We start from the raw sequence: 16,608 nt of genomic DNA on the forward strand, positions 1-16,608 counted from the left end.
AATCTAATTGATTTCTGTGTCCTAGAACTTAATGTTCCACTTTAGGTGGACAATGAAAGCCATATATCAGCAAAAACCTAGACGTGTAAGGAATTATTGTTCCTTTATTCACCAGCTTGAGTGCAGTAATAAAATTCCAGAGGAGGCATATTGTATCCAGAGTGCCATGGAATATTGGTATTCAAATATCAGAACAGTAATGAAGAAAAATATTTGCTAGTACTGTTGAATCAATAAGCTGAGGTGTTCTTAATAAAACTGCTTTCCAAACGCCACTTACAAAAAAATAAATAAATAAATAAAAATTACAAATCTTGCAAAAAAGACTGGAGATTTTGGGCACAAAATAATTAGAATAACTGGAGAGAGACTGAGGCAGCTTTCTTCAGAGAATAAAATTCTGAATTTTGGCATGTCACATGATGTAAATTATAATAACATTTATATGCCTTGGATGAGGTTAACTGTTAATATTTAACTGTTGATATTGATATTCTAGCTCTCATTTCTAAGGTGAGACTAATGTGGAACTAGTGCGGAAGTCTAAAATACTTCATGCAATGTGTGCTCCCAAAATACCTGTTCCTCTCCCTTGACTGTACAGGGAGCTTAGCCCAGGTTCAGACTACTGAACAGTTGAAATTAGATAAGATGAAGCCCATGTTTTTCTTCTTATTTCACCAGGCCAAAGGGCTTCTGAGCATGTATGTAAACTTCTGCCCAGGTGACATGATTTTTTTTTTTCTTGGAAGGCATTGATCTGAGTCAATTCTGGGACAAAGTATCAAATTTTTGCTTAACATTTCCTATTTAAGGAACCTGAATAAGGCTTTGTCACTTAAAACTTTATTTAACGGAATATATAATACAAAACAACCTTATATTAAATCATAATAATTTAGTTTTATTTAGGTCAGTCATTAGCATTTTTAATGTAACAATTAGTAAGTGCCCTGAGAAGGGAAAGAAAGGAATGAATAACATTTTACCAGACTTTGAAAATGCTCCATAATAATGCATTTTGAAAAATCCATGAAGTTATCACAAAGTTATCACTTCTCACTTTTCTCTTATTAATCATTCCACATGAAACATATCTGAATTGTTGTCCAGGCAATGCTTCAAGTTATAATGCAATCAAGTTAGTTATGGTCTTAATGAATGTAACAACTTCACGTGGACTCAATGTAACAAACAGCATATATTAAACCATAGATTGCTGTTTGGCTGAACACAAAATGGGGAAAATACATAAAATAGACAGAAGGAAAAGTGTAAATGAGTTGACAAAATAAACTCCCAAATCCACAGATTTATTTATTTTTTTTTAATTCTTTCCCACATTTTCAATTTTAGGGAAGTAAAGTGTTAACAGTTTTCTAAGATAAGAATAAAATATCATTTGGATATAGTGAAAAAAATGTCAAGAACCCTTTAAATAGACGTTTCATTTTTTTTTTTTTGTTCAGACAAAACCATTAATTAGTTTCTTTTCTTATCAAACCAAAACCAAAATTGTTCTTCCTCTCAATTAAGTGTAAAATACTGTAGCTATACCTGAATTTGAGTTAAATATGATTTCATAAATACTTTTAGCTGAATTTTTAGCTGAAGAAAATAAATATTTTAGTGACAAACCCATTAGTACTCACTGTAATAAAACCCAGCACTATCTCGTGAAAGTGGAATAGAGACTTCAAAGAACATTCTGCTTCTGTATGTGGCGCACAGCTCGTAAGGAAAACATAACTCCTTCAAGATTATATGAAAATGGAATGCATTATGTGTATTAACAGTATATTAGTGTCTGAGAGGAAATTACAGAATAATAATAAAAATGAAAGCATCAAGTGAAATAATAAAACATGAAGTTGTTTATTTACTCCTTACACTGCTCAACAGTAAGAAAGTCTCTGCTATTTGTGATCCTATTCCAGCCAAACTACCTTCAGGTTTACAAGGAGAGTAGCTGACACAGTTTAATTATTTCTCATTATTTCTTGTGAGATGGAGTGTTTATCAGCTGAGGAGTAGTATCACACTAATATAACTGTAAAACTCCAAACCTGGCCAAGTAGGTTTTTATGGTGCTGCAATAAGCAGCATGCACAGGAGTCCTCTGAAATATCTGCCTTGTTCTGGGGAGCACTGTGCAAAAATCTTGTATTTAGAAATGAAAGGGCTGAGGTTCCCTGTACAATTTTCATTCTGAAGCTTCAGATAAATGCATTGCTATACAAATTTATTTGAAAAAAAAGTACTTTTTTTTTTTTTTTCCTCCTGTGGGTTGGCTCTTTAACAGGTCACTCAGTGAATGAACAGCAATTTTATGTTTCCTTTAATCTGCACTCCATGTGGACTCAAATACTGTTTAACACACAGCATTCAAGCCTGTCACTTGTCAAAGTGACAACCAATTTTAACCCCTCTGAAGTTAGAAGCTAAGGGACTAGCTGACATCAGTAATTGAGATGAAAACATTTTCAGCACATGCTTAAATAACATATTTTTCATATACATATGAAAAAACTTGATTTATGTAATTCAGATTAGATATTACTTCTTCTATACCGTTATAGTCTTTAAGTGTTTGACCACCCTCACACTATAGAAATTTTTCCTAATTTTTTGTTGAATTTATTGTTATTTCTGAATTTGTCTACTGCAATAAAGAGATTTTGAACACTTTACAGGAAAAAATAAAAATAAAAATGTTATGCATAGTTTATAAGCTTGCTTCCCAAAATATCCTTATAATTAAATTAGCCACTAAGTCATATTTCACTCTCTCATTGTCTTCAGTTAAAAGACAAGCAGCATTTCCAGTAAATGTATTCCTGTCTAGTACACTATCACAGAAATCACACAGCTAAATTAAAACTTTATTTAATAGGTTACTTCAAATACTGTCTGTTTCATGTTCATATTGCCATTATCTTACTTAGGATAATACGATGATTTGTAACTATTTAGCTGTAAATCATAGGGTTCACATAGATCTGAAAATATGTGTATCTTGTGTGCCTGGAAAATAACTGTTTATTATAAATGTGGCTAATGAAAGATGTACTTTGAATTCACTTTTAGAAGGATGTGTTTTTACTTTTTTATTTATGTACAATTTAGTTCATACAAGAATTTAATATGACAGCCAAGAGTTCCATGTACTTTAAAATCTGGAGTTCTGGATATGCCAGATAGAATGCTATTACACGTGTATTTCATTTAAAACAGAACAAAACAGAACAACAACAAAAAAACACAAGCAAAAACAAACAACAACGAAAAACAGCCGGTAAACTAAGATGTGAAAATGAACTATCAGTATTTTGGGAACTCTGAGGTACCCAAAAGTGCTCTGAGGTACTTGAACCAGTTTTTATTAACAAATGGTGTGGTGCAATGGTAGACTACACTATGACAAAATCTGGTGCAAGGGCCTGTTGCCTATATTAGACAATTTTTTGGTATGCACTCCTTCTTTACTGATAGCTAATGCAACGTAGTTGCCCTACATTTAGTTATGTTGATTTATTACTATTATTATTATTTTTTTTTTTTTAAATTAAGTATGGGTAGACATGAATACACACAAAACAGTTAGGCAGGATATTTATGTAGCAATAAATTACCATCCAAGCTTAACATTATCTTGTGCCCATAACTCTTATTGATCCTTTCTTAACTCCTTATATTTGGTTTACTGTGAGGTATCTGACACAGCAGGGGTTCAGATGATCATGTTTTGTCATAATTTGATTATTGTTTGCTGAATTAGTTGATAGTTTGCATACACAAACAAGCACAAACACACACTAAAAATATTACGTTTCTATTGTAATTCACATCGAAGTAGTTTGGAGATACAAAATAGCTAGCTATAATGAAACAAACAAACTCCCATGTTTTATAGATATTAAGCTAGTAATAATTGAGATTAGATGACAGTGAATCACTGTTGACAAATATACATTGTAAACAATACAACAATGTATTTTGGCTTTTTTTTTTTTTTTTTAATGTCTTCAAGGAAGTCTAAACATGAGTTTTTGCAACCATGACAAATCTTTTTTTTTTTTTTTTTCCAGGCTGACTGGTATGAATCTACCTTCTCCTGTTATCAGCAGTAAGAACTGGTTACGGCTCCATTTTACATCTGACAGCAACCACCGAAGAAAGGGTTTTAATGCTCAGTTCCAAGGTAGGAAATGTAAAAAAAAAAAAAAAAAAGTGCATCAGAAAAAAGTCCTTTACTTTTAAGCATGGCTAACGTGGCAGTGGTAGAAATTTGTGTTTATATATCAGGGATAGTTAAAGAGCTGACTCATTACTACAGCTCTTAAATTGGGTAGCTGTTACCATTGTGTGATCAGGTACTTCTAGGGATTTATTTTTGAAAAAAGTATCTGTGCTTCACATTGCTGTTTGCTTTAAGTATGTGTTTGCTTGCTTACTTTTTATATAGTAAATTGCTTTGCATTCAGTCTGGTCTTTGCTTTAAAAACATGCCTGGAATGCAACTTGCAGAAAGTCAGTTCCACACAAAGGCATGCCTCTACCTAAATGTTGTCTTCCTTCATTACTCAAAGTGAAACTCTTATCCAGAAGCTACATTCATCATTTGGAAATTTAGCTCCGTCCTAGCAAAGCACAAATCATATTTCAGGCTTCTGCATAAAATTAAATGCACAATTTTAAAGGAAGACAAGACGATGTCAATGTTGTTGTCAGTTTCTGCTTATGTTCACCTAGATATTCATTAAAATGCAATTTTTTGAATGCAATCTTTATTGATTTTTGTAGTTCATAAATTGTCATTCAAGATTAGAAACACTGTAGTTAGATTGAAAACAGAAGAGCTCTATAAGTCAGAATTATAATCAGATTCTTAATTTATCTGTACTTTTAAATTCTGTGCTTCCATAAGCTGTTTTAAACATTTTGCCCCCACACACCATTATGAGGTACATCCAGAAAGGCAGGACCTGTATCACATTTTAGAAAATGACAAATGCACTGCAACAACCATGTGTTTTTGGTGACTGTATAACAAATGCATGTAATACAGATAAAAACATTTAACATACATAGTTCTTTTTTCTCTAAAAAGAATGTCACGATTCTAGGGATTTCATTATTTTTTTTAAATTTCGTTGATTTCTTGACCAAACACAAGCATGTATTCTGTGATCGTTTGCACTTATAACTTACTTCTACAAAGTATTAAGGATGTACATGTTATGCCACTATTGGTGACTATGAATTTAAATGTACTGCTTACGTTACTCTCTGTCTTAAACCTAATAAATGGAGAGCGCGAAAACAATGTGACTCATCCTTCTCGAAATCTAAGAATCGGCAGAATAACAAAGGAAAGCTTGGGATAGAGTAACCAATTCTGAAAACTACTTTTTTGTTATTTTTCAATATATCTTGTTTTTTTCTAAATACTCACTAGAAAACTAAAGCTGTTGGTAAACACCTAGGGAGATTTTTTTTCCCCGCATGTATATCTGTACATTAGATATTTTACTTGAGTGTAATGGTAAACTTGACTGAACCACCACATAACTGTTATTTACCTTAGTATTGTAAAGCTTCTTTAGAAATTTTTGTATTTTGAAAAATGGTTTTGTAATGCTGAATTTAATGACTTTTATGGTATAAAAAGCATGTAAAAACAAATTATAAACTTAATGGACTCTAGTTACACACTGGTGAAAGCCAGAAATGTACTGGTTTAACTTAGTTTTAGGTGACTGAAAGACTGATTGAAGTAGATTAAATTGCCATTTTTTTGTTCTATTTCGGACTGTCTTTACAAGTGAGAGATTTAATCTTGGGACTCTTGCTTCGTCTTTCTTCCGAAGAGTATCAATCCTCAAAATAATTGAAAATGAAATAGTAACTATAGTTAGTTACTCTTTTGAGACTCTAAATTCAGCTCTAGCTTAAAACAAGTCATTGCACTCCTACAGAGCTAAAATTGCTTTATTCATTGGAGTTCATCAGATCTACCTTAACATAATACATCCCAAATAATACTGGAAAATAATAAGATACAGCTAACCCCATTGTTATTTTATTGTCAGAAGGCATCTGGATATGGTCCAGGATAGCCTGCTCTGGGAGGTCCTGCCTGAGCAGGGGGTTGGACCAGGTGACCTCCAGAGGTCCCTTCCAACCGCAACCATTCTGTGATTCTGTGACTCTTATATCTAGTCATAAGATTGCATGAGTTACCAAAAACAAATGAACAAACAAACAAAACCCACAGAAGAACCCCTGAAAGTTTAAGTGAATACTGTTGAACAGGGGTCTGCTGACTCCAGCAGCTCTGCAGAGGTGAGGATGCTGCAGCTTCATTCCCCAAGATCCAGCCAGAAACTGGAATAATACTTTGCAGTACCCCTAGCAAGCACAAGCACACAGAGCTCACATAAGCACCCACAACATACATCTGGACACATACATTAACACAGATAGACATTCTCAGAACTCATATGACTACAGACAGCATCAACGGCCTCATTCTGTTTCTCCTCTCTGGTACAGAGATGTATTAGAAGGAAATAAATGCATGTACAGTGTGCACCCCTGCAATAACTGGGCTTAGACACCCAGCCTGCCCAGTAGCTACCCCTGGATTCCAGTCTCCTCAGTTGCTGACACCTGGGCATATGAAACCCACGAGGCTGCAGCCTCACTCCAGGTGCTGGTACTCAGACCTACCTGTGAGCGCGCACACACAAACACACACAAGCCCAGGTCCCATAGTCTTACCAGAACTTCTAGTCCCTCCAGTGGCCACCTGCAGGTGACTCACCCTCAGAGACACACACCCCCTGAGGGCTCCCAATGTCACCTGGTCACTGGCTTGTCTAGCTGGGTCTTCAGGACCTACACGCTCACTTGCACACCTGCCCTTGCTGCTGGTGTAATGTATTCAATATACATATTTGAATGCATTAACTAAATATAGTTGAAAATGCTTGGTAAGCTGAATGTATAAATAAAACTACATAGTATAAAAGGTCTAACTAGTGGGTCTTCAAACTTTGCCTTGAACCATATTTATGGTCTTATATTCCATCAGGTCAGAGTAGTTTTTAAAATTAACAGGTATATGGGCAAGGTGTTGTTTTGTTTTGTTTGCTTTGTCGTTTTTCTTGTGGTACTTTGTTTTGAATTTCAATCTTTTGATGTCGATCATTAAAAAAGTTATGCCTCAATTTCCTAGTAAACCTGTTTGTTTGTTTGTTTGTTTTGTTTTGTTTTGTTTTTTGATACTAGTATCTAGCCAAAAGGAGTCCCCAAATGCCCTGTGAAAGCTGACAACCACCAGAACAAATTTTCAGAACAAATGCACCAGAACAATGCAACAACATGCTTTACCATGTCAGCTTCATATCAGTAACCTTTGTCTCATGGATTTAACACTCCCAGCAGTTATAATTGGACTCAGTTCTTGTTCCACCTTGTTCTGTGATTTTACATATACTCAGTCATTTCATGTTCATCCCTCTCCCCTCATTCATGCTGATATACAAAGATTCTTTCCACGTATTCAGTGGGAGTTGCAGAATACATGATTTGGCTTATGCTTGTGCTTCAAAAATGCATAAATTCCCCAGAGATCAAGTAAAGTAAAGTCTCACTATGGAAACCTAGCATGTCCTAGCAATAAAGCTTACCAACACAGATAGAATGAATTAACAGGTGTGATAATGAAACCCCTTCTTTTGTACATTTACAGTATGTATGCTATACTTTAGATTTCACATATTTCCAAGACAACAGAAGAAGGGGTTTTAATATTTTTAGCTTTCATTTGAAGAGAAAAAATATTTTATTTTTTTTCTACATTAATTAAAACTACTCTGTTTAAGTCACCTACTTATTTCAAACTTCGTAGAAAGAATAAAATAAGAAAATTTCCAAAGTAAAAGCTGATTAATGAGTGTGTTCCACTTTTAGAGCAAAAATCTCTGTTGTAGAGTGTGTCAAATTAAGTATGCTATTTTTGGCAATTTATCAGAGAGGTCCAAGGAGGTATTAGGCAGTTTGATCATTATGTACCAGAAGTCATCTGTCTTCTGTATTTGACTACTTTGAATAATTCAGGATTTAACAAACAGATAATCCTGAATTCAAACAAAGACTATAATAGAGGCTGCTGAAATAAATCTGTACTAATGGAAAACCATGAGTGAAATAATGTAAAATAAACTGCTAGGTAAAGTATTTATATGCAGTGAGCTTTTGTAATTCAGTGAGTGTGTGTAGGAGTTTGTATCTTCCTTCCTCCACATTCTTTAAAACCTTAAAAAATGGTGTTTGAAGTACATTAGAAAACTTTGTGGTGCTCCTTCAACCGATGCATGCATGGTACTTTTGATCTGTTGTTTCAATAAAAAGCGTCACTTTGAGTAAATTTAGAAAAGAAAATTAGTAAAAACAATTAATAAAATCAAAAAGTAGGATAAACCTGGTATTTCCAAATTTTAAAGTGATAAGAATGTCATTTCCCATTAAGTATTACTGAGGCAATAACTTGTGTTTTGGTGAGTTTTATCATCAGGAAAGGAATCCAATCTTGATATGAGAACATAAACAAATATCCACCAATCTACCATCTCTCTTGACCATTCTTTTCTTCGGTTAACTCTACCAGTGTTAAAAATGTACACCTAACTTCTCAGTTGTATTGGTCTGGTTTGATCTTTCTCCATCCAGCTGTGATGTTATGTTTTTCTCCAATAAAGTAGAAAGCCTTTAGTAAGCCTTATATTTCCCCTCTTTGAAGTACTACGTCACTTCTCAATCTCTCAGATAAACTAAGGAGGTTGAGCTCTTTAAATCTCCCATTGGAAGCAATTTTCAGAAGTGTCTGTATGTATTTCATATTGAAGTAAATGGTGGTGGTATTTGAAACTTCCAGTGAACACGTAAGTGATTTCAGATATCCTTCAATATCTGTTTAATACTGGATCTATAACTAAAACTACATTTCAGTGTTTAGTGTTTTATTATTATTATTATTATGTTTTTATTTTCTTCCTACTGCTATTTTTTTTCCCCTAAAAATAAGTTATAAGCACCAAAGAAATTAATTAGCTAAATCATGTTAAACTATACCACATATGCCTTGAGGGCATAAACAATTTTACTTATCTATCTCAGTATGTCTGTCATGACTGCTCTAGGTAGACTACGCTTGTTCATTACCTTTAATATTTTCTTCCCTTGTTTTTCATTTTTCTACAATGTGGGTTTTTTCCCTACTTTGATACTGTAATAAGTTTTCCTCAAATCTTATCACTGTAGTATTGAAAAGTTATTTATTTTGAAAGTCCTTTAGTTTGATTTGTTTGGATTTGAATAAGAGTATATTAAGTTGTTTTCACAGAACTTTGGTTTAGTATAATTGATTTACATTTCAAGGACACTTATTCAGCTGTGGTAAGATCTGTATGAAGCTACAATGAGATAAATTCTCAGCAAGTGATCATTTATTAAGTAGGAAGGAATAAATCTTTCTTCTATTAAAAACAAGATTCTTTTGGCCTAAGTTTCATTTGTGCTTATTGATTATCAATAACTCTCTTTTTGGAAATTAACTTAAAACATCCTGTTTGAAGACAGATTTTCAGTCTGCCTCGAAACTTAGTCCCTTAATGTATCTCAGTTTGGAACCTGATTATAGAAAATACCCAACACCATTAATCACTGGCCTGTATTTGCTCATTTCTAAATTTATGTTGTTTGATTGAAAAGGAGAACTTTAATCCAATGAAAACTGTAATAATGAAATCAATATTTGACATCTTATCCTCCCACATACCAAATATATATTTAGCCTTGCTGAAAATAGCCATGATTTTTCTACATGTGCTTTTATCCCTGTACTAAAGTTATAAGATATCCCTTATTAGCCTAATAGTATTAAATATAATGTGATAAGGAAAGGGAAGAAGAAAACATTCAGACTGCTTCCTTGTTAATGTGGCATGTATAACCTCTAAGAACTAAGTGCTTAAAATAACTGTTCCTGTAATGTCTCTTTAAAATTTTTAATCAGTCATTTCGTGTATTTATTGAGTTCAGCACATTCTTAAGTTAAAACTGTCTCTTCCTTCCATTTTTAGAGCCTTAAAGCTTTTTTTTTTTTTTTTCAGTGTTTGAAATTAGAAATAATTTTTATCTTTAGATTCTTTGTTATTACTTTATGCCATTTCATAAAGGCATTATACGTTCATACGAGAAATTGTATTATCTGTATTATCTGGTTTTATATATATAAAAGTCTGTTTCTCAAAATTTAAAGCAGAGCCCAGAAATTGACTTAGAGTGACAATAATATGCATTCAGATGCATGCATCTGAAAACACTATGGTTATCAAGAGTACAGAACACAGAACAACTGGACCCCAAGATAAAGTTCTGTCCTCAAGATTCTCAGTACAAAGCATAGCTATAATTCTCAGAGCCAACAGGGTGAGACATTTGATGAAGAAGATGGTTGGATACAGATTTTTCTTAACATTTTGTATTAAAATGTCTTACTACTAAGTTACTGTATAGAAGAGTATTATTATGAATCCACAATTTTAGGGCATTTTCAGGCTAAACAAGAAAAATCTCATTACAGATGGAAGCTTGCAGTTAGTTCCAAGTTGGTTTCTACAGGTAATTCTTCTTTTTTGACTGACTAGTTTCTGTGTTGCTAATTAGGCTCAGTCTTAGTTGCTTCATAATATCAGCACTAAGCAGATGCTGATCTGGTAACAGCTGTTCATTCTTCTGTTCTTGTTTGGTATGGTGTTGTCCTCACTCGACCTATTAAAAATAATGCATTTGTGGTTGAAAAAGATGTGTATCATTTTGGTACATTTGTATATATGTCACTGTTTTTTTCCCAAATTAGTTGCAAAATAAAATATGAAACTTAAATTTCATGTTCAAATACTTTATTTCCAAAGCACGCAACATTTCCCTAAATAAGGTAGACTCTCTTTGTCAAGAATCATGTTGTGCTTACTCAGTGTGGAGACTTCCAAAGTCCTGGATCAAAGACATCACTGTCCCAAAGCTACCCAACTCCTAAGGCAGTTGTTTTCCATGCTTTTCTGCCATAATAAAACTGATGCATCTTAAATGAACTTCATATTTTCCAGTGCAAAAATATGCATTTGGAAAATGTTGAAGAAGCTAGGTCTCACTAATCTCTAAGATCAGCTAGTAGCATTACAGAGAGAACAGTAGAATGTAGACCTAAGAATGTAAAATAAGAGCAAATGTATGACCAATATAGATAAGCAAATTAAAGTACAGGTTTCATGGTAGCATGCATAACCTACATGCCAGTACAAAATCAATTAGGCTCATTGTTTTCTATTTAATAAAGACTGAAAACACGTACACAATCAGTTTCTGCATCAGAAGAGATTACAGACATAAAATAGTAGGGTGTCATTATAACCACACTTGGAACTTCTTCATCTACAAGGCGAGAGAAGTCTACTTAAGTTCCTCTGTGTGGTGGATAACACTGAAATGATCAGAGTATAAGAGTTGTAGTTTAGAGATGTTTTCAGACTACAGATATAATTTCTCTACAAAACATAAAAAATTGGTGAAATAGTAATTTAAGAATGGGATTTTCTGATGAAAATTTTGATAATCATGAGTGATACTTGATGAATTACTCAAGAAGAACCATAAATGAACTTTTTGACACTATTGTTGAAAGACTGTGGAGTGGCATTCAAGCAAGGAACTGAGTAGATCTCATTCTGTGATGTCTTTTAGAGACTATCTATGCATGCAATTCAGTTTGTTCAGTGATAAGATATATTCATTGTGCAAACTGTATTGATACTATTTTCCAGAACTTTGTAGGACACCCACAGACACTGAAGACTTGATGCCTGCTGAACTTACTTTATTGTGATATGTCTTATATTGATAGCACAACAAAGCTAAGGCAGTCTGTCAAGGCAAGTGGCCAGCTACGTGACATACAGAAGGTTAATGGAAAACAAATGGCTGTACTTCTTTTTAAATTTGCAGATCCTGTGTCAGCTTATACACATAGAATGAGAAAGATTTGTGTAAAAATCTACTGCGACACCAATTTATCTTGGGTCTGTATCATTTGTTCACTAGTACTGCATGCAGAGATTTCCAGCAAAGGGAGCAGGTGGAAGGTCTGATAATGACAGACAGTACTTTGCCGGATTGATGGAACTAGGAAGCCAACTGATCATGAACAGCTAGCTTTTACAGGTAGCTGTAGAGCAGAAACATCTATGCCTGCTGTGAAGCCCTCTGGATTTATAATACTGATTAGTAGGGATGATTTTGAAAGCTGTTAGTGAGAGAAACAGTGGGATGGCATATTAGACAGAATACTCTTCAAACAGGGAGTACAGAAACAGAAGAGGTTTGGGTTATTCCAGTGAGTCAGTTTAAACTAGAGATCCTATGAAAAAAATGTAATGCCCATGAGAAAGTCAAGTGGATAGCTGAGAAGCAAAGCTTGCAAGGATTCTTCCAGTTTATTGAGTCTGGGGTCTTCTTTATCAAATAATTTCTTATAGAATTATCTTCATAATTCTCTTACTTTAAATTCTCTTACGTTATGGATACAAGTACTTATGCAAGAAAATGTTTTCAAGGTGATTGCTGAAGAGTATTCCATGTTCTTAGAGAGAGTAGATGGACATGTAATGGATACATTAGAACACCAAATTCAGTTTTCCTAATATAAAATATGATAAATATAAGAAATGTATTGGGTCAACAAAAAAATAAATAAGTAAATAAACGAGTCTAGTGCGATGATAAGTGTGCAGTTTAATTTTAGTTATATGTTATTTGAGTGGTGGTATCAGTCTTAAATCTAAAGACATAATCAGTCTTAAATCTAAAATCACACAAAGATCAAGTACATTGCTTCCTTTGGCCAGCAATTAAATGCTCCCCAATGATGTATCGATTGAAGTGAGATTTGCCAAGAAGAAATTCTTATCTGAGAAGGGAAGAAGTTTCAGGATTTTTAAAGCTGAGCCTTCAGCTGGTAAAACGATAAGGAAAAACACATACTGTAAGAAAAAAACATTTCAAAGCTTGCATTGCCACAGACAAATCGACCAAGTCTTGCTTTGCAGAATCCAAAATGTTGTTATAGCTTCTCATAACAAACCTCAGCATGATTTTCCCCTAGCTTGAACAGTTGTGTGATACTATAGTAAGGAGAAAATCTTGGCAAAAACACATTAAAAAAAAAAATAATAATATAATAAACAGCAACAACAACAACAACAAAAAGCACCAAACCATAGACTTCAAAAAAGAAAGCTAAAAGCCAAACAAACATAAACTGAATGGAAAGACTGTGAATATCTGCTTTTTTCTTATTCTTATAACTGTTAAACCTTCAAAAAGGATTCATAGTGTGACAGGCTATAGTGAAGCGGAAAAAAACAATAACAAAAAAACAACCCTAGATACTGTCAATGATAAATTTATTCATCACATACAAATTTGAGCGATAAAGAAATGTTTGATCTACAAGCAGACTCCAGAGAGAATACTGAATCTGGCAAAGGTGTGAATTGTAGATAATTTCCTCCAGGGCCAAAAAAATGGTAGCACTCCTGCAATTGCATCTTTGGAGAAGAATCCAGAAAAGAATGGAGGACAAGGTGAACATATTACTTGATAGGACTCTGCAGTGAAAATCTGAACTAAGAAAACACTTTGTTTCAAAACAAAGTGTATTCAAATTCATGAAAATAAGGGTAATGAAACAAAAGAAAAGGAACTTCATGAACTCAGCAATGCACTGAGATGAATTTGATAATTACCTCAGGAATAATTCTATGAATGTTATTGTATTAGTATTACTCACTGAACTTGGCAAAATACGTAAATCTAAGTGTAAATCTGTAAAAAAAATATATCTATTTTCCACTCACTCTCAACGTACAAAATACTGAAAATATTAAATCTTTCCTCAACTGTAGCAAGAAGAAGGCTGGCATGCTTGGGAAAAAAAAAAAAAAAAAAAAAAAAAAAAAGGCAAAGCACTTAGGTATTTCCTTGGACAGTCTCAATTTCTGTTTATGCATCTGAGATTTTTTTTGCTTAAAATGAACCTCTCCCTTTCCTGATCACAGAGAACTATTCAAGTACATTCCATACCGTGTGTCAGTGGGCTCAACATTGGTCAGGAAAGGTCCTGCCTGTAATCACCAGGTACTGGGAAACATGCTGTTCCACTTCACCTTCAAAGATTTGTACTTGGGAAAAATCTGCAGTGAAAGGCAGCCAAGAGCTGAACTCAGCAGAGCAGCAGCAGAAGCAGCTTGAGGAAGTACCAGAAGATGATGTCAGAATAATTTAGGTTTGAGTGAGAGCCAACTTTTGAGGCCTTGCAGGTCATTTCATGCAGGAAGAAAAACTGGCAATAAAATCAAGTATTTGGGTAATTGGAAAAATGGTGAACAAGGACTGTTACAAAGAATGTGCTAAGAACATGTTAGATTTCTTGTTACAGAATTGTACCCTAAAGTACCCTACAAAGATATCCTTGAGCTATAACTATATTAGATTTAAAAGAGGGTAAATTATGAGGATAAGTCAAGCATAATGCTATGTTAACTGAACTGTGTGCTTCTAGTATCTTATCTTTGTGTGGTATGACTTACGCACTGCACATTACCTGTTTTCACACGTGAAGTTAAATATAGCTGTAATCAATCAATTTCATACAGTAGAAATCCTAGTAACGCCCTCCAAGGTCTTAGCCTCTGATTGTTGTTGGTGGTGGTGATGTTTTTTTTGCTTTGTTTTGTTTTTCCAGCCAAATGGCTTCTGGTTGTGAGTTACAAATAAACTAACTCAAAGAGGAACCAAGTATATCTAACTGTTGATTTCAGACCTTAATTTAACATGTTCTTTAAAACTTAATGGCTAAGACTCAACAGCTTCTCTGGGTAATTTATTCCAGGGTTTCAACTCTCTTACTGTTAAAAAGCTTTTTTCTTATGTAACCAAAGTCTCCCTTTCTTCAGATAAAGAATGTAAGTTCTTGTTCCAGCCCTAGTGTAACTAGAGAATGTATCTTTCCTCTTTGCAGTTCTTTTATATCTTTAATATGTATCATAACTCCTCAAAACCACCTCTAGATTAAATTATTTCTTTGTTACGCTCTACAAATGGACACTTAATTGTGCTTTATACCATCTTCACTTCCAGTTCATTTTTCCATATTTTTCTTCTTACCAGTTTCTATCCTGTCTCTTAGCAAAATTACACAACCAGGGAGTAAGACTGTAATTTCTTGGTGCCAAAGACTACCTGTTATCTTGCATTTGTAGAGCTTTCGGCTCATTTGTGATTAGTCAAGCAATACTCAATAATGAAAAGACACATTTCCCTTGAAATTCATTGCCAACCTGAAAATATATGTCCAGCAAATATAGGCTCTTTATATCGTAATACAGGCAATATGAAATTTATCTTTGACCACATATGACAAATTCATTTCAAAACCTTGTGAGTCATAGGAGGAATCTAATAATAAATAAATAAATAAATAACTTTTAAAAAATAATAAAGCTTCACAGAGAAAGAAGTTTGGTCTGGAAGATGGCTGTCTCCTATCTTCATGTTATCTACATAATTACTAGTTAATTACCATTTAATTACTATCAGAGAAAGAAAATTATTTCTTCAGTGAAATCAAGAAACTAGGAGTTTTACTGGTGACATACATAGTCCATGATTATCTCCAACAGAAGCAGTTCTTCTAACCACTATTGTGAAACAGATCTGCTCAAGATTAGAATGTCAACTTTCTATGCCCTTCGTTATAACGACTTAAAAAAACATACTCCTGTAAGAAAGACATTGCTACTGAAATACAATATTTGAGGTGATGCTCATCAGTATATTGCCCTACATTTGGTTTAACTTCTTAGAGGAAGATTGCATTGTGGAATGTTCATAAGCTTCCATTTAGCAACTGCATCTGAAGAATTAAACAGGCTTTGCAAATTTTGTCTTTTATTCCCATTTCACATAGGTATTAGCTTTGCCTTTTCTTTAATTTCTTTTTAAACACAGCAAAATCATCCTGAGAATAGAAATAGCAACAGTGAAGAATATATCCTTTCACATTCTTACTCTTGCTGCTCCAGGATCTTTTTGCACTTCCCTATTAAATCAGAGCAATTTTTTTATTATTTTTTTAAAGCTATTTTCTATCTTCTTTCAGTCTAGTATAATGTAGTTGTTTTTATTTGTAATTATTATTATAGTTTCTCAGGAATACTCATCTCTGTGCATAAAAAGCAAGAAAGGAAAAAAAAAATCAGCATTAAAATAGTTCAGGTATGTTCACCTATCCTGCTCTTTAGGACCCCATCAATAAGTCATACCGACTTATCAAGTATGTGAAGTTATCTTTTCTAATATTATCCAATTAAAGTGTCTAGCTTTTGGTGGCTAGCTCTTTATCTGTAGGAAATCCTACTTTTATCTTTTTTTTTTCCTGAAGTATCTAGTTGCTAAATATGTTCAAACTTAATCAGACCCCTC

At 33.6% G+C, this 16,608-nt stretch overlaps 1 protein-coding gene across 1 annotated transcript in view; it reads left to right on the top strand.

The window, feature by feature from the left end:
* Positions 1 to 16,608, top strand: part of CSMD1 (CUB and Sushi multiple domains 1) — a gene marked incomplete at both ends in the record, with an annotated part of 1,174,241 nt that overhangs the window by 724,196 nt on the left and 433,437 nt on the right. The window contains one exon of the mRNA XM_084285255.1: positions 4,089 to 4,201. Coding sequence (XP_084141381.1) covers positions 4,089 to 4,201 — 113 coding nt within the window. The remainder of the gene's footprint in view (positions 1 to 4,088; positions 4,202 to 16,608) is intronic.

The sequence above is a fragment of the Netta rufina genome (assembly GCF_964035555.1).
Source record: "Netta rufina genome assembly, chromosome: 3".
NCBI classification, from domain to species: Eukaryota; Metazoa; Chordata; class Aves; order Anseriformes; family Anatidae; genus Netta; species Netta rufina.